This window comes from Pezoporus wallicus, unplaced genomic scaffold (assembly GCF_028554395.1).
Source record: "Pezoporus wallicus isolate ANWC-B61680 ecotype Strahan unplaced genomic scaffold, APGP_CSIRO_Pwel_v1 contig_227, whole genome shotgun sequence".
In the NCBI taxonomy this organism is placed as follows: domain Eukaryota; kingdom Metazoa; phylum Chordata; class Aves; order Psittaciformes; family Psittacidae; genus Pezoporus; species Pezoporus wallicus.
In genome coordinates, this window is record NW_026635704.1 from 3,703,443 (window position 1) to 3,725,265 (window position 21,823).

The following is a 21,823-nucleotide window of genomic DNA, read 5'->3' on the forward strand; positions in this document are numbered from 1 at the left end:
CGAACAGGCGCCAGCTGGGGGTGGCAGCGCGGTGACAGAACAGTCCCTGCGACGCGGACGGGACGAGCAGGCAGCGGCGAGCGCAAGGGGCAGGACTTTGGGACAGGGCAGGAGTAAGGGCACGGCAGAGGGCAGGGTGGGGTCAGGAGCAGGGGCAGGGGCAGAGGCAGGAGTAGGGACATGGGCAGAAGGTAGGCACGTGGGCGCGGGCAGGAGTAAGGGCACGGCAGAGACCGGGCTAGCGGTAGGGGCAGGGCATAGGCATGGGCAGGCGGCGCACGGCCGGCCCCTTCACTGAGCGGTCCGGCCCTGTCGGGGCGGGGCGCGGGGCAGTTTCCTCACGGGGCGCGCCGTGGGGTGCCGCCGGCTGGTCCCGCGCCGTCGGTGCAGAGGGCGGGCCGGGGGGGGGGGGGCGCTCCGCGCGGTTCAGCGGACGGGAAGAGGGCAGGAAAACTGCAGTGGGGGGAGCCCCGAGGGGGTGGGCGTGTGTGTGCCCCTGGCCGGGGGTGCGGCACGGCGCTGGTTGCATGGGCTACCGCCGGGATGCGGCGGGAGGCGTGAGGCGGCGCGGCTGAGGCGAGGCGAAGAGAAGAGGGGACGGGCGATGCTCCGCCGTCGCGGCGGCTCCGCGCACGGGCGGACATAGGAGAGGCGGTGGCGCGCAGAGAGGGACGGCTCTCCGGCCGGCTGGCCGCGACCCCCACGCCGCCGCGATGGCCACCGAGGTGGTGTGCGGGCTCACCTTCCGGCTGCTCCTGCCCGTGTGCCTGACTGCCGGTATGTCCCTCCGTCTGTTTGTCCGTCCGTCGGCTTGTCGCCGCCCGGGTGCGCGTCCCGGGGCTGCGGGACGGTCCTCTCTGCCAGCCGAGCCGCGGCTCAAGGGGATGCACCCCGCTCCTTCCGCGCGGCAGCTCCCACGGTCCGCTCTTACCCTGGAAAACTTTCAGCTTCGTTGCTCACCCCTTATTTCTTACATATCTGTTGCTGTTTGGTGGTGTTGGTATGGTTATTTTTATTGTCGCTGCCCGCCCTGGGTGCGGAGCTCGCACGCGTGGCAGGGCTCGCCCTACAGTGCCGGCGTGCGGAGCTCCGCAGGGCTCAGTGGCCCTCCGTCGCTTCCCGCTCGGAAACCCAGGCGCTGACTTCGCCTCACCCCGAGTCGCTTCGCATCCTGGGGGAAGGTGCGAGAGAGCGAGAGGAGGAATTGGTGTTCGCCAATGTTTTTGCTCAAATGGTGTTTTGCTCAGCTGCCTTGTTGGGGTTCTGGGGGTACTTTGTAAAAGCGGGGAGTGAGCTGTTTCAGGAGCAATTCTCTGGGGGTCTTCAGGGGGAGATTTGACTTATTTCGAGAGAGAGAAATTGCAGTTTATTAAATCGCGTTACTTAGCAGGCGGCCATCCAAAAAAAACCGCGTTACTTTTGGATGGAGAACCGCGGCGTCCAGCCGCGGGTGAATATGTTAATATTAATCCATGCTTCCGCACAATTTGAAAATTGAACTCTGAATAACCAACGATTACTCGTTAGATCGGTCGGATCTGACGGGGTCGCCGTGTAAGCTGCCGTTGCGGAGGACAGGGCCGGGGCTGGTGCCGGGCTGCGGACGGGAGGTGGGAAAGCGGGGAGGGAGCTGGTGCCCACCGCCCGCACGGCGCGGAAGGAAATACCTCGGCGACCAGCGCCGCGCATCCTCCGCGGGCTGCGGAGCGAGACCGTCCCTCACTTGCGCGGCCGCCGCGGGGCTCCAGGGTGCCCCTAGCCCCTTCATGGCCGTAGAGGGGCTGCGGGGTCCCCCTCCCACCCCGGGTTGCAGGTCTCCTAGGGGCCTCATCGGCATCCCGGGGCAGAGCTGCCCAGCAGCTCCCCCAGCCGCGTACCCTTTGTCCTTGAGAAGCCCCGTGGTGGCCCGGCCAGCACCTTTCGATGTCAGCATGTGCCCTTCAGCCTTCTCGGGAGGTGCCCCGCTCTCCCCGTGCTCCCCGTTACCTCTGGCTTCTCCTCTGGGAGAAGCTCGCGGACCCTCCTTAGCCCCACCAGAGGCAGTCCCCGACTCCCAGCTCGCTACCGGGTGCTTCCCTCTTGCTTCCATGGGCTGGGAGTGAAAACGCACATTTTTTCTTACCGTATTGCTTGAGGCAGTGCGGTGAGCTCTGTGATTGCGGGATTGTATGAAGGGTGAGATGGAGACAGCTTTCCAGCCCACCACCAGCACCTGCACCCACTTCCTGCCCTTTACCAGAGCCCGTGGCCTCCCTGCAGGTGCCCTGGCCTGAGCTTGGTGGCTACCGCTGGGGCGGGCAGAGTTCCCCAGGTCCACGGCAGCAGGTGAGGGGTCGCCGTCTGCTTTGTCACCCTGTGTGATTGGATGTCGGTGCCTTGGTGGCCAACGTGCGGGAACGTTGTGTGCAGAGGGGCTGAAGGGTGGTAGGTGTTGAGGGCGGCAGGTTGCCCTCGAGGCCAAGGGGTGGTGGTACCAGGCAGGGCTTTCAGTGCTAGGGCTGGGAGCAGGGCGCCCCCTGTTCGAAACCTGTTGGACCTCATCTGTGTTTTCATTGAACGGGTGAAACACGGCTGGATAATGGATGAGGATGAATTTGCTGGAAAGACATATGGGGAGGAGGAGGAAAGTCTCTAGGAAATAAATTGTGTTCAGGTGGAACTTGTTTATATTACTCTAATGACATAGCGTCTAGCTGTGATATTAAAATAGTGGAAGTATTGTTCTGTCAGGTGCTCAATCTGGTTCTTGCCAAGCTCTTTCTGTACCAGAATAAGTTCAGATAAAATTGTTTTGTTGTCCCAATTCCTGATAGTGAAACAGAGGTACTTTCTCATTGCAGTAATATTTCCACAGATGAGAATTTATAATGAATTGCGTATGGTCATAAATCTTACTCATCTGAAGATTACTAAAAATATGAAACATGAAGGAGGGACTTCCTATCTTGAAAGAGAAGAGATAGATAGATAGATGAAAGAGAAATCCCACCGCAGAGCTTTTTTGTTTTGGACCTAGTGATGTTGTTCAGTTGGATTTGAGAGAGAAATCAGTAAATGGACAAACAGCTTTTCTCTTACCTTAATTTACTCTGCCTGTTCTTTTCCCCTTCACAAGCTGTTAGCAGAGTCCTTACTAGGGTGAAACTTAGTTCAGTCTCCTTCACTTTTCTTGTGTCTGTACCTGAGTTATCTTTGAGCCAATGTTCTCCTCCTTTCCAAAGCATCAAGGAAGTGTTTCATGGGCTTCTGGAAAAAGGCCTTTTAGAGATCGTATATCAAAGTGGTTTTTTGTATGACTTTTACAGTGGGGTTGCATCTGCAGCTGGAAAGCTGCCATGCAGACTCACTGTTCAGAGTGATGCCTTCTGTCTCCCACCCCTCTCTGGGCAGTGCCAAAAGGGGGTAATACAGAGGTGTTCTTTCAGTTCAGAACCTGATTTTGAAATGCTAGGTTACTGTGATTTCTTATCATGGTATGATTTGCTTTTCTGGTTTTGAGGGTCGAAAGTAGTAGGGTTGGAGGACCCTGATGAGCAATGGCAGCTGTGGCAAACTTGTTAAAAAAGTCTGCTAAGCTTAAAGTTGGTTCTTTAAACACTTTAGAAATGGTTAATGCTTTAAACTCTTACTAATATCAATACTTTAGTTTAAATAAAATGAAATACTGATGCTAATTATCTTTGCTGGTATGAAATACTTTCCAAGCCTTGATTAGCAGCATGTAACTGGGGAAAACACAGTTCCTTGTAAGAGTTTTTTAGGATCAGATCTGGAGCACCAAAGAGTGTAATCTTCTGTGGGTAATCGTAGATGTATGCATTTAAAGCTCAAGAATGATTCGTCTTGGGTGTCTGCCGAAGACAGGAAATTTAACATGGACAAAAAAATAACCTCTGGGGCTGAAAAGCTGATTGTAGGCTTCTGACTTTAAAGTTGATCCTCCACCATGTTGTTTTCATGATGAAATCTTGTGTTCAGTCAAATGCAAAACTAGAACCTACATGGTAAATCCAAGTAATGGTAAATAAACTTCAAATGAAGTACTGTGTTATGTAGTAGAACAGAGTGAGTTTAATCTATTTGTTTTGTTTTGTTTTTTTTTTTTTTAATTGGGCTTACTGTGACATTGAGATTAATGTGATATTTTCCTGTATCATACTAGTACAATGCTGAAAAAACAAATAATAAAATAGAAGAGAGGGAGCTTTTGGCACTGCTGGTGGGAAGTTTTTTGTTTTGTTTTTTAAAGCTTGAGCCCTGGCATGAACCTGTCTTTTTTTTTTTTTTTTTTTTTGTTACTCATATGAACTTGAAACATGCAAAATGTGATTTTAAAGTAAGGCATCAGAACAATCTTTTGCTAATTGCTTCCTTTGGTTTTTAAATACTTGAACCACAAAGTTGCGGTTTACATCACTTGATAACAATTTTCAGTTATTCTGCTTCCAATTGTTTTACTTCACACACAATTCATTAGTTTTCTTTTAAGCAAAATAGTGTTATTTTCAAATGGCATGCTGGGAAAAGCAATGCTTAGAGAGAACAGCTTTCTCTGGTGTTTGACTGATGCTGTTGGATTGTGTGTTACCACCAAATGGGCTGCAGTGAACTAGCTGCCTTGCCCTGGCACTTCTGAGAAGTTACGCTTGCTTTCTGAACTCCTGAATGAAGATGAAGCTTCATTGTAGAAGCTTCTAGAGAGTTGGTTTGGTTTTTGAGGGGATGAGCACAGGTATTAGAGTTTGGTAAGTGATGTCAGGTAAAAAGAAAATATTTTGGTGCTTTTGTAGAGGACAGAGTTCAGATATTAGTTGAAACCTTTCACTTGATTTCTTCTAACCAAATCTTTGAACTCCTGCTAAATAGTGGGAATTGCTTTTATTTCTTTCAGTCATAGTGATTCATCATAGTGATATCGAATGAGTCAGAGTTATCATCTTCTCAGGATATAAGAGATATGTTACAGAGAATGTTTTTTAAAGCATGCACAATATTTTTGAACCCATGTATATTCAGCTGTTGAAAGTACCACTGCGGGACTGAGGTCCTTGTTCTGCCACGGAAGGAAAAGATAGAGTCCAGCATGCTTGGGTGTGCTTTGTGACTTTAGTCCTCAAATTAACAAGTATTGCTGAAGACATTGGAGGGGGAGTGTCTGCATAGCTACATCAGCAGGTACTAAAATGCTGTTTAAATGTTATGTTTTAAACACTACAGAATTCAGTTCCTCCCTATATGTTTTGATGCTTTGAATTATTACTATTCACATTTTCTATAGACAAAATAATTTGGACAAGGCTGAAATATTAAGGCAAATCTGTGGAGTCAGTGAGCTGTACCATGCTTGGATTATTATTTTGGATTTCTCTGGAGGTGGTTGTTTAAAAATGATGGTACAATATGACATTGTGGTGCAGTTTTCAGGTGGCTGAATGAGTTTCATGTGCCAGCCTGCACAGGTGAGGTCAGGGTGATGACAAAGCAAGTTGTGATGCAAGACTGTTCAGACTAGAGGGTAATTTGCATAGTGAGGGTGTATACATGTTTGTATGTGTATACATACACATTAAAAAACTCCGCCATGCTTCTAAAGTTGAAATAAACTTTCCATAGTTATTTAGAGCGGTGATGGTTAACGCTCTGAAATTGGTCAGCTACTGAAAAGAAGGCAAAGATCAAACTGATTTTTCTTTTTTTTCTTCCCCACTCCTCCATCATTATGGTGGCATTGGGAAATATTTGTTATGATGTACTGAGAAGAATGATAGTGAGCAGCATGAGGGAGATTCACATAGACATCCCGTTACATTTTAAAACCGTTCTTTTCCCAGAACACTCACAAAAATGTTAGTCACAGCAACAAGAAGTCTAGGAACCCCTTAATGGGTGGCATGCTGAGAAAAATTGACTTGGATGCCAGTGTGCATGAGAGATCTAAAATGGCTGTTAATTTTCTTACCCTGCTCAAATGTTTTAGAAATTTGTCTGGCTTCTTTTATTGAAGGAAGTTTTGCCTGGTTTGGTCAGAGCAGGTGAAAGGTGTCAAAGGGGAAAAATATATGACCTTGCAGGAGCAGCATTTTCCAGGCTTGTAGGCACAGTGTTAGATTTTCTTGTGTGCAAAAAGTAAATGCCATTTCCATCTCTGTGGCTTCCATCTTGGGTCAATTAAGATCCAGAGAAAAGTGTTTTGGGGAGAGCGGGAAGGCAGCAGTCACCCACCAACACAGTGCTCTTTCTTCTAACATCCATCTCAGGTTGACTGCCTCTACTTCCCTGTAGCACGCAGCCTGGGAAACTCTCTTTAAAGATGCCTCCCTCGAGAAATGGGAACAAAATGTCTCTCCTTAAGTTCTTATCACCTCTACTTACATATTCTAAATGTTCTGTTAAGTAGTTTGAATCCGGTAGCTGTTTAAAATGAGAGAAAACCAGAACCTATATATATTTGAAAGGCTTGCCTGGTAGGTGACTTCTTCCACAGACAGTGTTGAACTTGAGAATGGAAGTCAGTGGGAGCAGCTCTTTGGACAGAGATACTTGGAGAAAGTGGACAACTTGCCTGGTGACAAGGAACTGGAAAGCATTTGAATCCTTTATTTGTAGTGCTGGAGCTCATGGGTATCAGTTGCAAATCGCATCATGCATGAAATTCCTTTTCTGTCTTGAAAACTGAGGTGCATTCTCTTATTCATTTATTTATTTAAAATGAGAACAATAAAAGCGTAGCATGAAATGACAGAACTATGTTTTTTTGGGAACAGATAACTCATTTTTTTTAGGATGTTTCTGAAGGAGGTCAAGGAAGGGAACGGTACTGTTATTGCACCTGTATATGCATAGACACAGTGCTCTTTAATTTCTGGTAGTTTGCTGAAAGTCAGAAATCTGAGAAACAAAAATTGTCAGCAAGCTGGGGAGATGGAGTGCAGCACTTTTAACCACTAAAGCACCAAAATAATTTCATGGTACAGCTTTACCAGCATGTGTGTTGGAGCAGCGGAGTTGCAAATGCTGGCAAAAGCAGATAGACTTCAGAGCAGCTGGTGCTGCTAAGAGGTCTCATGGAAAGAAATATCATTAAATGGATCGTATCTGAGAGGGACTTCAAATGATGCACTTGTTCATTAGCACTAAAATCTTTTTCACACGCATCTAGAGCTGCTGGGTGCTTACACTCCAACTTTCCTTCTCTACATATCTTTTCTCTGTGTCTTTTCACATTGAAGCGATAGCCCTTGTGAAGCCAAAGTGTCTTATTTTGAAGATAACACTTCAAGAACATCAGTAACTACTTTTGCCTGTTGGACTGCAGCACTCTAAGAAATAGGTTGTTTGCCTTCTATCTTGAAGAATGATGTTAGCAAGTGCTACTTAGTGAAAAAGTCTGTAGTCAAGTAGATTGTACAGCACTTCGTAGTATCTTTCTCAGTTATAAAGATACTATGACTTGCGAAGCTAGTAAAAAGGCTGTATAGTAGGGGTTTAGGGGGTTAGTTTTGTCTGTGTTTCAGCAGATTGATCAATATTTGTAACTAAATCAATCCAGGTTTGTTTTCTTGGGTAAAAGTTTTCTGTAACATTACTTTTGTGGTGATCACAGGTCTTCATGCTGTCATCCTGACAGAACTCTGAAGCTAAGCAGGTCAGAAGCTGGCAGCATGCAGGTAAGTTTTCAGGAAAAGTGCAGGTGTTGCTGGCAGGAATGAGTGACAGAGTCCTCTCATTCTTCTACTGAAACTGGTGTATTGGTGGTATATATAAGTGATATATATATGAAACTGGGGTCATTTTGTCAGACAAACCAACTCAAGGTTTTCAACATTAAAAAAAAAAAAAAAAGAAGTCCCCAGGTTGAATTATATATCTTTATTTTGGTGCATTTGCTAGAAGTGCATCCTTTGATGCATTACATTCAGGATGTGGTTGAATTAATGCACTTCTCCTCTTCTCCTGAGAGTCTTACCTGTCCATTTCCTGTCTCGAGTAGACAGTTGTAAAACCTGAATGTCACATTAAGGTTGCTATTTTGTATCTTAATTTCTTTTATAGCTATAATTCCAAGCTGCAGTGTTAGCTTTGATGATACCCTGTAGCAATGAATTCCGTGGGTGAACTCCTCTGTGAATAAGAAGAAAATGAGTACTCTTTAATTCCTTTTCAGTTTGTTGCCTTAGTAAATAATCCTTTGGATGGGAAAAAGTATGTATAATCACTTAAATCAACAATAGTCTAGTGTTCTATTTACTCTAATACTTTAGAATAACATTTGCAAGGCATAAAATCAACTGTTAAGATTAACTGTAGAAATTAACAGCTCTGAATTTCCTATCAATTGTCTAGTTCTGGAGAAAGGGATGACGATTATGTAAATCTGCCTTCCCCATAAATAAAGAGTTTTAGGATGCTATACTTGTACAATTTGAAACACCAGGAAGTGCAGTGTAGCTCTTCTGAGCTCATTCATGTAGCTTTCAGTTTGGAAGCTCTTTTGGAAATGAAGTAAAACTTCAAGAAGTGAGTCTGTGTGTTTATGAGTGATATACTAATCACTCCCTTTTTGGCAAAATATCACAAAGCATGGGATTGCAGACATTACATACTCTGTCTACTGCTTCCAAGCTACTAATTTGTTAATGTAGCTTGACATAACCATAAATTAAACCTGAAGTATTTAAGGGGCATTGGGGTGAGGGTCAATTCTGCCCCCTGTTGAGAAGTTGCATGGGAGACTGAGAATTATTTCTTTAACAGCTAAGGGGATGTGTTTTGGATTCTCACTGTGCTGAAGGACACTGAAACCCTATGTGGGTAAAGAGGTGCTAAACAGGTGCTGTTTTTTCCCTAGTCATGCTCATACCACTCATAAACTGTATGCTCATTTTTCGGGGGGGGAGGGTGTAAAAGACATGCAAATAGAGAAATTAGCTCCTGGGTATTTTGGAGGACATTGAACTCCTTTTGCTAGCAGTCCAAGTTGCAAGCATATGTTTAGCCTTTACCTTTAGTTAGCTTTTAAAAGCAGATTGAAGTTCCAAAGGCTCCAAAAGGAATGATTCTGTGTTCCACCCACCTTACAATCTGAAAGTAAGCCTTTCTCCAGATTGATAAGTCTCCGACTATAAAACGTGATGCTGATTACAGCGTTACATATCACTGATACTGTGGATTTGCTTGTCTAGGAAATCATCTGCTAACCTCTAGCAGGTAGGTACAGTGACAGTTACTCTGAATTTTTTATACGTGCTCATACGTTGGAAAATGTCTGAAACATGCAAAATTTTTGCATAGTGGCTGCACCTGTCTATGTTGTGTTTTTCTTCCCTTGCTACATTTGTGGCTTTTTGTGACATCTTTCAGAATAGCATTTTCCTGGTCACAGAGAATAGATTAATTCATAAACCAAAGGCTAGTGAGGGTAATTTGTCTCCATGAGTCCTGATTTATGCAAAAAACTTTTACTGCCATAAATAAATATTAGCTCATGTTGGCATTTTGTTGGCCTACTTCTATGAGATTATTGTTAAACAGTATTCATAGCTGTAATGTGATTGCTAAAATGTGTTTCGATTCCTTGGTCCTTCACTCCGTGCTTAGAATTTTAAAGACTTGTCCTATTACATTCCTTAATAACACACTGCATTTTTTGATACAGATACATATGTAGATCCACTTCTACAAGATAACAACCTAAAAGAAGCTACATGTTTTAACCATTTGAAACTTCATCAGAGATCAGACTTGCTGGGATATGTGTATTGCAGGCACCTTTTAGAAGGAGTGCACTTTCAGTGGCGAGCATGGAATTATAACTACTTCCTACCTTTTTGCATTTTTCTATATTTTGTCATTGATATCATTAGCATTTTCTTTGTTGGAAATATATGTATTTCTGTGTAGAAAAAAAAATAAGGCTTTTCTAAATGCTAGATTATAAGATTGCTTTCTTCAGGTTGTAGTGCTTGTGATAGATGTGCCAACAGCCAGAGAAACTGCATGAACTTTTTGATTCTTCTTTCATCTCTAGACATTTATCGTATATCAAATTACTGTTTGATTTAGAGAACAAAAATCTATGAGGTATGACCCATCTCTTATTTGTTAGCTAAATGCTAGGCCTGTTTATTTGCAGTGCAGTGCTATGTAAATAATAAATATCACTTCCATAGCTTATTTTCTGTAAATTGAAAGGAAATCAATAACTTCTTTTTTTTTAAAATAAAATGTCATTACTCTGTTCTTAAAAACAAAGCTGAACATAATAAAGCTTAGCACTTTCTTCCATCATTTCAGTACGTAATTGAGAAAAAAACCCACAGTGTGATAATGTGTCTGTTTGTCTTTTTGTGATAATGTGTTTCAAGTGGAAAGACATTAATCCCCATAGTTCATGCATTTCACAAAGGTTTTTCTTATGAACCTATAGATAGGCTTTGATGTCACATTTTCTCTGACAATGTTAGTTGTTTTCTTCTGAAGTTTGATCAGGTTTCTTCTTCTAAGAGAGCAGAACAAAAGCTTCTCCTGGGGTTTTAAAGATGTTTTATTAACTATTTTCATACATTTCCTGATTAGGGGAACTCTCTGTGGTTTACTTCTATGATAAGAAAAACTTCTTCTTCTTGCCTAATATGACGCATCTTTCTTTTCCTAAGCTTTCATGCTTTTCTTATCATACTGTACATTGGTCAGGACCTTTGATATCTTTGTTGGGCAATAATGTACATGTCTGTATTACTATAAAAATGCATTTTCCCTATTGCTTCTTGGGAGGTGACTGTCATTTCCGTGGGGTGTAGTTGTGTTTGAAAACTTTCCTCATCTTTCTTATGTGAGCCTACTCTTGTGCTTGTTAGTATCATACAGCTTAGCTCAGAGCTTCACTGTACTTACTTTTAGGTGAAATGACCTTCCTATTCCCTAAGGTACAACACAAAACACAATGGATGGGGGAGAAAAGCCTAGTCAGCTGCTCAAATCATATTTACTCTGTACCACACAAGGCATAAGTGTACTCCCACCTCCTTCTGACATAAATACAGTAATTGACTTCATCTCCTTGTTTAATGGCTGGTTGCTTTTAATGGTGGGCCCTGTAATGTTTAGAAGGATTAGCATTCAGTGACATGTATTTTCCATCGCTCTTCTGCAGGTGATGCCTTTGTCATGAGAGAAGTCCCAAGTCTGAGAAAATGGACCCTATTTTACACTTCCTCAATGCAGTACAACTTTCCTCCTCACGTTCTAATATTTTGATTTGTTTAACCTTGGAACACAATGTCTGTGTGTATACTCTGAGGCAAAATGCAGTACAAGAAATACTGTGTATATGTACAAATCTATTGATATAATGTATCTTAAAATACCCTTCTGTAGTGTTTAACCTGTATGCCATTTGTTCTTATTGAACTGAGTCAACAAACTCAATCATCATGCCCATTAGTGTACATAAATGTCAAAATCTGTTTCTCACAGCTTTTCATTGTTGTCTGCAAATAGAACATCATAGCTGTGTGAAGATCTCTACAAATATGTTTCTTGTTAATTTGCTGAAAGCAAAAGTAAGCATACTGTTTTTATGCATGCTTTGAAAAGATCCTTGCAGTTTATTGTACCACTGTTTCAAGCAAAAAATTGCTTCGAGATACAACAACCTTTTGTGAAATAAGTCACTGTCAACTTTTGGCAACCTCAGTAAGCCAAGTCTACATGCAGGCATACTGAGGGGTGTAAGACAACCCCACTGTGCCGTTTTGAGGGTCTAGAAGTGAGGGCTGGCCTAATCAATTTAAGTTGATCCCTTCTCGTTGAGAAGTCTACATTAAAATGCAGAAATGAGACAATGCACAAATCTTGTTTCCTACAGCTTGGCAGCTCAGTGATGAGCTGTACTGGCAGTAGTAAGGAAGTGGCAGAAGGTCCCAAATGGTCATTAGCTTACCCTGAAGAATGAAGCAGTTGGAGTTGGTAGAATTATAGAAGAAGGATATAAGTTTTTTTCTTGCCTGTATTTACTGTTACTGTATTTGGGGAAATTCCGTTTGTTTTTTCCCCTTGTGGAGGAAGCTGTTTTCCTGTTGCCCTTGAAATGGGGAAGTAGCACAATTGTTCCAGTGCTGGGAGGATTGCAAGTAAATTGCAAACAATATTGCAAACTGGAAGGAACAAGAAAGTCTTATGACCAGAGTATCCTGCCTGCATAATTAATGCACAGTAGTAGTTGTTGAAATACACTTAAATAGGAATGTAGCAGTTGGAAAAGCAAGCAAGCAAACAAATGAACAAAAAAAACCTAACCAAAAACCAAGGACACAAGAGCCCCCACAAAGGATGAGGTAAAGTCACTGAAACCAGCCTCTGTTTTGAGGAGAAAGAATAATGTTCTCCTGTGGGGTGGGTAATTCCATAGTTACTCAGTTTGGGTTTCTCATACATTCCTTTGAAGCGGTTGAGGTTGGTCGCTCCCCTGCAAGGTTTCTTGGTGATTGCAGGATGGGCTGTGGTCTGACTGTGTTTCCCTCTTCATAGCATCCCAGGCTGGAAGGCATCTCAGTGGGTCTCTTCTCCCATCTCCAACACTAAATTTAAACATGATTGCTCAGGGCTTTTTCCTGTTGGGTTTTGAAAGTCTCTGAGAATGGAGGTCTACGACCTCTTCTAGCAGTTAGGTAGCCTCACAGTGACTGTGGGGATTTTTGTTTTCCTTTCCCCCCTTTATATCCTCCCAACTTCAGCTTATGGTTGTTGTCTCTCAATAACACCTTTGTAAAGAGCCTGACTCTGTCTTTTCCTCTTAAGTGTTGGGGGCTACTGTGAGGTGCCCGTGAAAGGGTCTTGAATGAACCCTGGTCCCACAGCCTCTCCTCACAGGACCTTAAGCTCCAGCCCTGACTGTCTTGGGGACCCTCCCCTGGACTTGTTAAAATTTGTCAACATACTTCTTGTCCTGAGAGGAGCCAAAATTGCATGTGGTACTCCAGATGTGGCTTAAGGACAGCTGAGTAAAGGGAAATAACCACTTCTCTTGGCTATGCTGCTGTTGGTACAGCCCAGTAGCTTACACCAAATGTCAAAAGGGAGATCTGACCAAAAACTTTTTTACCTTGTTTGTGAGAAACAGAAAGTAGACATTGACCATTTTTATTGTTCCTTAAAAGAAAGGAAAAACCCGGTGAAACAAATGCATAACTTCTAAACTGTGATCAAAGGACTGTAAATAAAAATAAATTGATGTTGGATATTATATCTGAACAGTCAGCACTGGAACCCAGGCAGAATTTGTATTTTTTTTTTTTGTCTCATTTTTGATTTAAGGACCAAGTACTTAGTCTTTCCAGTAAATCCTACACACTCTCTCCTCATATGAAAGTAGATGCCTACGTATGTTGTTCAAGATATCCTGGTTATGGCTTTTGAGTTTTGGTTCCAAACTGTACAGCAGTTGGTCTTGGAAATCCTTCTGTGAGGAACTGTTTCTTCAGTCTTTCTCTAAACTCATTGGTACCTCAAATCTCAGAGAGTGCAATTTTCCTTTCTTGGTTTTAAAAATAAATAAATTCACCACAGCCGGTATCTGTAGGACATGTTCTGGTTTACTGTGTCTTAACACATACAATGTGCATCCAAAGGCTCAAAAAGGTTGAATTTGCATTTCCCAGCTGGAAGTGCTGATTATTAATGAATCTTATTCTGCAACGTTGGTACAGTCATCTGTCACTGACTTGCAGTGAAAGAATAATGAATTAATACAAGACCTACAGCATTTCTTCTCAATTTCAAGAACTGTCCAATGCTGGCATTCTCTAAGGGGCTAACTAGCTAGTAAATTATTTGCATTATTTTCCCAGCAGTCATGCTCATATACTTGAATAATTAGTCAGTATTTCTTGTTATTCTGTAAATCAATGACAGCTAATTTGTTTCAAAACCATAGGAAGAAAATCAGTTCTGCGTGTTTCTGTATTGAATTCTTTTCTCCTAGATAATCTCCATCTCACGTAGTATTGACAAATTACTTTTAGCAGTAGTTATTTTACTGTTGATTTGCAATTGTGAAACAAGTATTTGAGAAGCTGGGTCGCATTTTTGATATATGAACCACTTGGTGCTAGTAATTCACAGAATCTGTTGTTTTGGGTTTTATAGATCCAGCATAAAGAATTGTTTCCAAATTTTTGCCTGAAAAATGCAAGATTTATAGATTAACTGTAATATTCAGTTAACTGTGCTGCCTTTAGAGGGTCAACACACTGTATATCAGAAATTCTCTTCCCTTACTTCTTTCATTCTACAAGAAGCATGGGAGATGTTGTAGTTTAACCATCTGAAAAGTTAAACAGTTCATTGTGTGTAGTGTAGCTAGCCTTCATTTCATAAAAGGCAAGTTATTGATATCAGAAGTTACACGCAGCTCCTGTTTTTTTCTTCTGTACACATCTGCTCTTAGGTAATAGATGATTTCAACATGGAAAACAATAGCTGATGTAGTTTACTTGTAGACAGACAGCCAGGTGACTTTTTTGAGGGCCATTTATGCTATTAACTGTCGTAATTGCGGGAAATGTCCTCATACCTTCCTGTAGCTTAGCATTTGCATTTTTCACTGTCTGCATCCGTTGCTTTGTCCTTTTGAAAGTTTAACACCACCCCCCTATGCAACACTACAAATAAAAGACGTACTATGTCATCTGAAGAGATCATTGCAAAAGCATCACACTCAATTGTTCTTTCTGCTTGGTTGCCTGATTTGTTGAATTATTTCATTTGTTCCTCAAACTGGCATTTTATTGTGAGACCAGCTTTTTTGAATGTAAAGTATTTTAGAAGTATATTTATATGCACAAGGAAATAGCAGGATAGCATGCACTTTAAAAAGTGGTCTAGAAATGTTGGTAATTTTACCTTTAGTGTTTTGTAAAGATCATATAACCAAAATGTTCAAGTATTTCTGATATTCTAGCAAGTAGTGTGTGTACCTCTCCAAGCATATGGGAGTAGAAATGAGCTAAATAAGATGTGTCTGACTCTCTGAATTAACAGATTCCAAGAAATTTACTGAATCGTACCTGCTTTGGGATATCCATCATTTTTGCAGTTCAGACCTGATAAGCTTTCTGTTTGCATCCCACCTCTGTGCATAAGGACTGAGCCAAATGTTGCATAGGCAGGGAGAAGGAGCATGTTGCAGAATAGCATTTTACAGTCTTGTATTACTACTGAAGTTAGTAAGGTAAATCAAGGCAGACATGTTATTTCCACATAGAACAGCTTTTTCTTGAGGTGGTGCATTTAAAACCTGCTCAGGTAATTCATTCTGCTAGTAAATTTTTTTTACTAGAATTGATACAGCTTTACTTTGACATGTTGATAGCTAGGATTGGGGCACATTGAGTGCTTAATTGATTTTAAAACATCACCTTTCAGGTCAGAAGATTCTTTAATGCATGCTACAAATGGCTCTGCTTTTTAGTTTTTTTAAATTTCTTTTTTTTTATTAAAAAAAAAAAGTAATGATTCCCTAGGCAATTGTCCAAGAATAAGTGCTGCCAGTGCCAGAAGGTTACTCAGAAAGGCCAGTGTCTTCATTCCATGAATTATATAACATATAACACACCATCTTATCTTAACGTTAAGTTGAGTAAATAAGAGGAAGATGTAAAATAAAATTAGAAAGAAATTGCTGTTGTTGCTGTGTTTTGTAACTTGAGATAACTAATCATCGTCACACCAATCCAGAAGGTATGTTTGTACCTAATTAGATTATTCCTTATACTTAAAATAAGAAATACCTGAGATTCAGCCTCACAGTCAGCAGTAGCAGTCTATGGTTAGTGTAAGACCACAAATGATGTCAATAGATTAATGAGGTCATAGGTATGCACAGAGGAGAAAGACATTAGGAACAGAGTCTTGAGCACAAGAGGAGGAGAGTGTCTTTCATTACATGGTTAATCAAAGCTGTAGGAGCAGTTACTATCAGTGTTGTTTGCAGAGCCGTTAGCACATTAGACTGCAGTTGTCTGTTTCACATTGTTTTTTATCAAAATCCTGGTAGAAAACACTGCCCTTCATGGACCACTGCCACCAACTTTAACATTAGTGTTTCTCCTCAGGAACAAGGAGGAAAGATTCCTTAGGCCAGCAGAGTAGCCTTTGCTACTAGCCTTTTTTCCTCCTTATTTTTTATTTTTCTAGCTGTTCCTGTCTGGTTGCATCCAGAATAACAGAATTGGGGCCCTCAGGCATGTTGAGTGTTCTGAACAAAAACTCCAAGCAAATTGCTTCTGACATTTAATATCCTCCTTTGGACTTTGTTTTATGTGCTTTCATTGGTAACCATGTGAAGATGGCATCTTCTATAGCAGGTGGCCCCAGCTCCCTGTCAGTTTTCTATTATACTATAATTAAGCTCATTATATATTTAGATTACTTCTAAAAGATCAATTACTAATAAGTTAGAGGTAACATAATAAAAAGTGTTATAGAATGGAATAGAATCACCTAGGTTGGAAAGATCTTTAAGATCAAGTCCAACCATTGATGTAACAACGCCAAGTCCATCACTAAACCATGTCCCTAAGTGTCACATCTACACATCTTTTAAACGCCTCCAGGGATGGTGACTCAAACACTTCCCTGGGCAGCTGTTCCAATGCTTGACAACCCTTTCTGTCAAGTTCTTTTTCCCAATATCCAATCTAAACCTCCCCTGACACAACGGCCCCTGGGCTAGTTTCCTCTTGTCCTGTCGCTTGTTACCTAGAAGAGGCTGACCCCCATTTTGCCACAGTCTGCCTTCTGCTAGTTGTAGAGAGCAGTACAGTCTGAGCCTTCTCTTCTCCAGACTAATCATCCGCAGTTCCTTCAGCCACTCCTCATAAGACTTGTGCTCTAGACCCTTCACTAGCTTTGTTGCCCTTCTTTCGATGCTCTGTTGCACCTCAGTGTCTGTCTTCTGGTTAGAGGCCCAAAACTGACCATAATATATGAGGTGCAGCCTTGCAGTGCCAAGTACAGGGGGATGATCACTTCCCTAGTCCTGCTGGCCACACTATTCCTGATATAAATGGCCTTGACCTTGTAATATTTGAATCTTTGTATCTTGCATTGATTTCTTGCAAGTTTTGAGTGGTCAGCATCCCGCAGTAACCATCTGTCTTCTTTTTTTGGAAACACTGTTAGGCAAATATAGAATGGGTAGCAATACCTGAACTGTCTTATAATTTAAAAATAATTATAGCAAAGATGTGATAGGACTGGTTTCTTTGAGTCAGAATTGCTGAAAGTGATAATACCAGTTACATCCTCATAATTTAAATGATGCTCCTGTAAGAGAAATTGGAATCCTTTGTGATTATTTAACAGGTAAGGGAAGAAGTCAGGCTTAGCCTCCAATGTGTTTCTTGTGATGGAGTTCTGATAACTTGGAAATAGATACTTTTAATGCACCCTGACAACCCTTTGGTTATGACCAAAAGAAATATCATCTGAGAAAACTTTAACTGTATGGATTAGGTGTGAATATGAAACATGATACAAAGTTAACTATTTAATTAAGGTATGCTGTTCATTAGATACCTGTAAAACACACAACTAAGACTGGGTGATATGATATCACTTTTTTTGGTGGCTTCCTAGGAAGCAGAAATGGGAACATTTAACATTGAAATGGGCTCTGTGCATTGATGTGTTAGTTCAAAAGAAAGAGGTAGCTGGCTGCAGTGAGATGAAACAAGCTAATGTAAGCTGTAAAGGGACTAAACATGTTCACCATGATGTGAGACGGATAAATTTGCCATCATTAAATCTGGAAAGGTATGAAAGCAATTTACATGGTTCAGCACGTGACCGGCACTGGTGAAAACATCCACTGGGTTGAGGGTCAAAAACAGCGTGGCACATGCAGAACTAACCATGTGCTTTGTCAGATGCCTTTCACTGATGCTCAGTGTCAGCAGGTGTAGTGTCTGACTGGACTTCTAGTGTCTGCTGGAAATGTACATGAGAATTAATGTGGAGAGAAGAGTGTGTTTCTATCCAAAGAGCTCTGTTTTAGCAACTTGCAAATGATTTTGTCTGTTAGAATATTTCAGAAGAGTTTTTGGTTGGTTTGTTTCCCTTACAGTGCTGGTGGAAACATCACCAGATAAACTGCTTAGTTTATTGTCTCGGATGATGGTTGCACTGTTACTCTTAAAATGAGCAAAACTTTGCGGAGGGAAGGCCGGTTGCATCTTTTGTGCAGTAATATTGGATTATTTTATGGATTATGTTGTTTTCCTGACATTACTGGTTGCTTAATGTGTAGTCAAGTAAATTGGCTTTCCAAAATGTGAGAGTGTAGGTGTACCTAGTTTAACTGCATGAAGTGAGCTTATTTCCTTTTGTGATAAATGCTATAAATTCATAGTAGAGGTATAAATAAATGTTTGCTCCGGTAGCAAAATTGTTTGGTGGAAGAGTTTTACCCTGTGTTATCCTCCCAGGTGGCATTAGAGAGAAGGGGTGTGGAAATCCTGACTCTGAAACAGGAGTGAGAAAGCAGAATATAAAATATTCAGGTCTATTAATGGGAATGGATTTCTTTTCTGTGTAACCAGAGGGTGTCTGTGAACACACACAGGAGGCATTTGAATGTGTAAAGTACCTGGTAGGGGAAATTAAACTCTTTCAGTTAAACAGATCTCCTTAGTCCGCAGTAAAATACTGGGCTGTTCTGTTCAGTTGCATGGGGATAAAGATGTTTTCTATCCTTTTAATGTTACTGCGCACTGGCTGATCCTTCTGTTTACGTTACAAAAGTTATTTAATCATTTTGGCAACAATGAGGAAACATAATTACTCAACTTTGCCTGAGGAGATTGAGCAGGATAAGTGCCTGCTGCCACATCGCCAATTTTCTGTGGTGTATATTAGTGTACATGTTGATGAACAGTAAAGTGTCAAGTACTTAGATAAGTATTATGTATGATTTTCCTTGCTATTAATATATACAGAAGTTGATAATATTTACGTGTAACATTTTTTCTGCATGAGGCTCTCGTGAAGAACTGCGATGGATCAAGATGAACCAAGATGGATTACTGTTGGTTTGGATAGATTTCAGAAGAATAAATATTCATCTGAAGCAGTAACTTTGTTGGTGTTTTGCCTTTCCCCTTTAGAAGCCACATGCTCCCATATAGTAGGTGATCTGTTTCTGAGTTTGCCATTTCTCTGAACGGGTGAGCTGTGGGCTATAAGCATTTTATTGGTGTGGCTCCAGAAAAAAAGTCACCTTTATTGGAAGCAAATTGAGTTGCATTTGAAGAAATGCAAATGGGGTGTGATTTCCTGACCTGCTGCATGTCACAGGAGAAAATCATTAATGAGGAAGGTAATTATATAATAATGTGATCATGTGTTTCAGAGTATTTGAAGCCCTTTTTATAAAGGATTTGAAGGCAGGCAGATAAGGGCAGTTAAGGAAATAATGGAAAAGAAGGCAAGTGGAATAATAAAAGGTGAGACTATATAGAATGAGAATATGGAACATGGTGGTGGAGTGAGAGCTGGGCTAAGGAGGTGTTCAGAGGAAAGAGCAAAGAAATCACTGGCTGTTTTTTGAGAAATGGGAAAGTGAGGAGATGGATTTGAAGAGATAAATGATATTTGGAAGCAGACTAGGAAGATGAAGAAGATAGCCAACTAGGCCAGCTGGGAGATCGATAATAAGAACAACAAATAACAGTCAGTAGAAAGTGTATCAGTCACAGTGGCCAGCAAGAATGTGTGAATCCTAGAAATCAAAGGGAAGGAAATTACACAGCTTCCATAGAAGACTGAATGTAGCACAAAGGTTGCAGATATAGAGAACCAAAAATTGCATCCAAGCTAACAGTGAAAACAGAAATGGAAATCCAGACTTCTTGTGGTTCAAACAGTTTCAACTTGAGGAGGTGACCAGGCACCCAAGAGACATCAAAAGTGACAAATGTGGGGTGGTTCTGAAAGGAGAGACAGGAGAAGTGTATGCACCCAGAAATTGTTGAGGGTGTAATTTGGTATTTTGGGCATGTTTTTTTATTTAAGAGGGTAAAGAGTGTTACTGTGGAGATCTGGTTTTGTGACTTGTATCAGTCTCTAGTGCCGTCCAGAGTAATGTGCTTTTCCCATAACTGAAATGGTGGAAGAATCTTGGTTAATATTCTTGCCTGTTGCAACTAGGCCAAGGTAGAGACTCACCTGCTATCAACTGACTGTGGCTTGATTTAAAAAAAAAACAACAAAAGAAAAACACAACCACAAACCCAAACCAAAACCCCAGACAACAAAACAAGGGGTCTGTCATAGAATCATAGAATGGTTTGGGTTGGAAGGGACCTTAAAGTTCATCCAGTTCCACCCACCCCTGCCATGGGCATTGTGTGTTTTTGTTTCATCCTAACAATTATTCCTAAATATGTTTCCATTCCCTGTTGCTGCTCTTCTCTCCATCACTTCTTCTTCAGGCTCTGTGGTCCACAGAGGTCTCACCAATGTTCAGTGGTCTGCATTCCTGCTGCTGTCCTTCCTCCTCACTCAACTTGGTATGTGATGAGCAGTAGAAAATGAAGTAAAGGCTATGACACTCTAGACTGGCTTCTCAAAATTTGATCGAAGTAGTGGTGTTGGTGACTTTAAAAAGTGAAGTAGAGCAACTGCTTGACTCAGACCTCCTTGTGTTTCTCGTGTTGGACTGGATGTAGTTTCCGGAACATGATCTCAGCATTGCACATAGTGTGTGGCTGTGAGCTGGGGCACAGTAAGGATGGTGGTCCCTTGGCAAGTTCAGGGTCTTGATGCCCGCAGCTGAACACTTGTGGAGATGATGTGCATGACATCAGCTCAGTAGAGATAGGGGTTGCTGTAGTGGTGCAGAGAGCCTCCTCTGGCTCTCCAGCATGAGCTCTGAGGTTCATCGGACTGCTGCTGGGTGGCTCAGGGATGCTGCCCTCCTGCCAATCCTGAGGGTGTGCTGGATGTCATAGGCTTGACAACTCCTGCTGCATCCTCTGTGCAGAGAGATCCTGTCTCCTCTGCCTCCCTATTCCTCTGGCACCATTCATGTATGGCGGCTGTTTGAGTTATCACAGTTTGCCACTTAAGGCAGTGGTGATCTGTCCTGTTCTTCTGTCTTAACTGTATTTCACAGTGAACCCAAGGTTGCTGGGTGCAGCGAGCTCTGAATTAGGCAGTCAGCCAGTGTCAAATACATTCTCATTTTATGAGTCAGCAGCTCTCTGGTTCATTAAAATCATGGTCAGTGTTCTCAGCCCCAGTCAGTCAGTAATAGAGTTTGATGGTTGGCTTGCCCATGGAAGAATCAGCTCAGTTTTGTCTTATGTCTTTAAATTGTATTTTATTTTTTGCCTTATGTGAAATACACTTTTTCTTATGCTTTGTAACAGCTTTTGAAAGAAAAACAGTGTCATGACCACATAGAGATACTTTTAATAAATTAACTACATTCTTGTATTTTTCAGGAAATTAGATTTTTCTTGGGAATATTATTTTAATCGTCTCATGTCTCACTGGGTTATGACCTTGTTGTGCTAGTGCAACAATTAAGTCTTTTAAGTTTTTTCTTCCAGGGCATGTAAAACCAATTAAGTGGTGCTGCCATACATCAACTGAAAGGATTCATACAAGCCTATTTGTCTGTGTTTCCTATTATACCACTGGATCAATTTAAGTTTAATAAAATGTTGTACATGAATGAAATTTCAGTTCTTAAAGATCTTTCTTAAATTTGGAAATTATTGGCATTTTCTTTTTTATTTGTTTGAAAAGAGAAAAGTCGCTT

At 41.6% G+C, this 21,823-nt stretch overlaps 1 protein-coding gene across 1 annotated transcript in view; it reads left to right on the top strand.

Annotated features, from left to right (window-relative positions):
- The first annotated feature begins 536 nt into the window (after positions 1 to 536).
- The window catches only part of PIEZO2 (piezo type mechanosensitive ion channel component 2), a 295,110-nt gene continuing 273,823 nt past the window's right edge, over positions 537 to 21,823 (top strand). Inside the window, exon 1 of the mRNA XM_057397456.1 lies at positions 537 to 777. Within this exon, the coding sequence (XP_057253439.1) occupies positions 714 to 777 (64 nt within the window). The 5' untranslated portion in view covers positions 537 to 713. The remainder of the gene's footprint in view (positions 778 to 21,823) is intronic.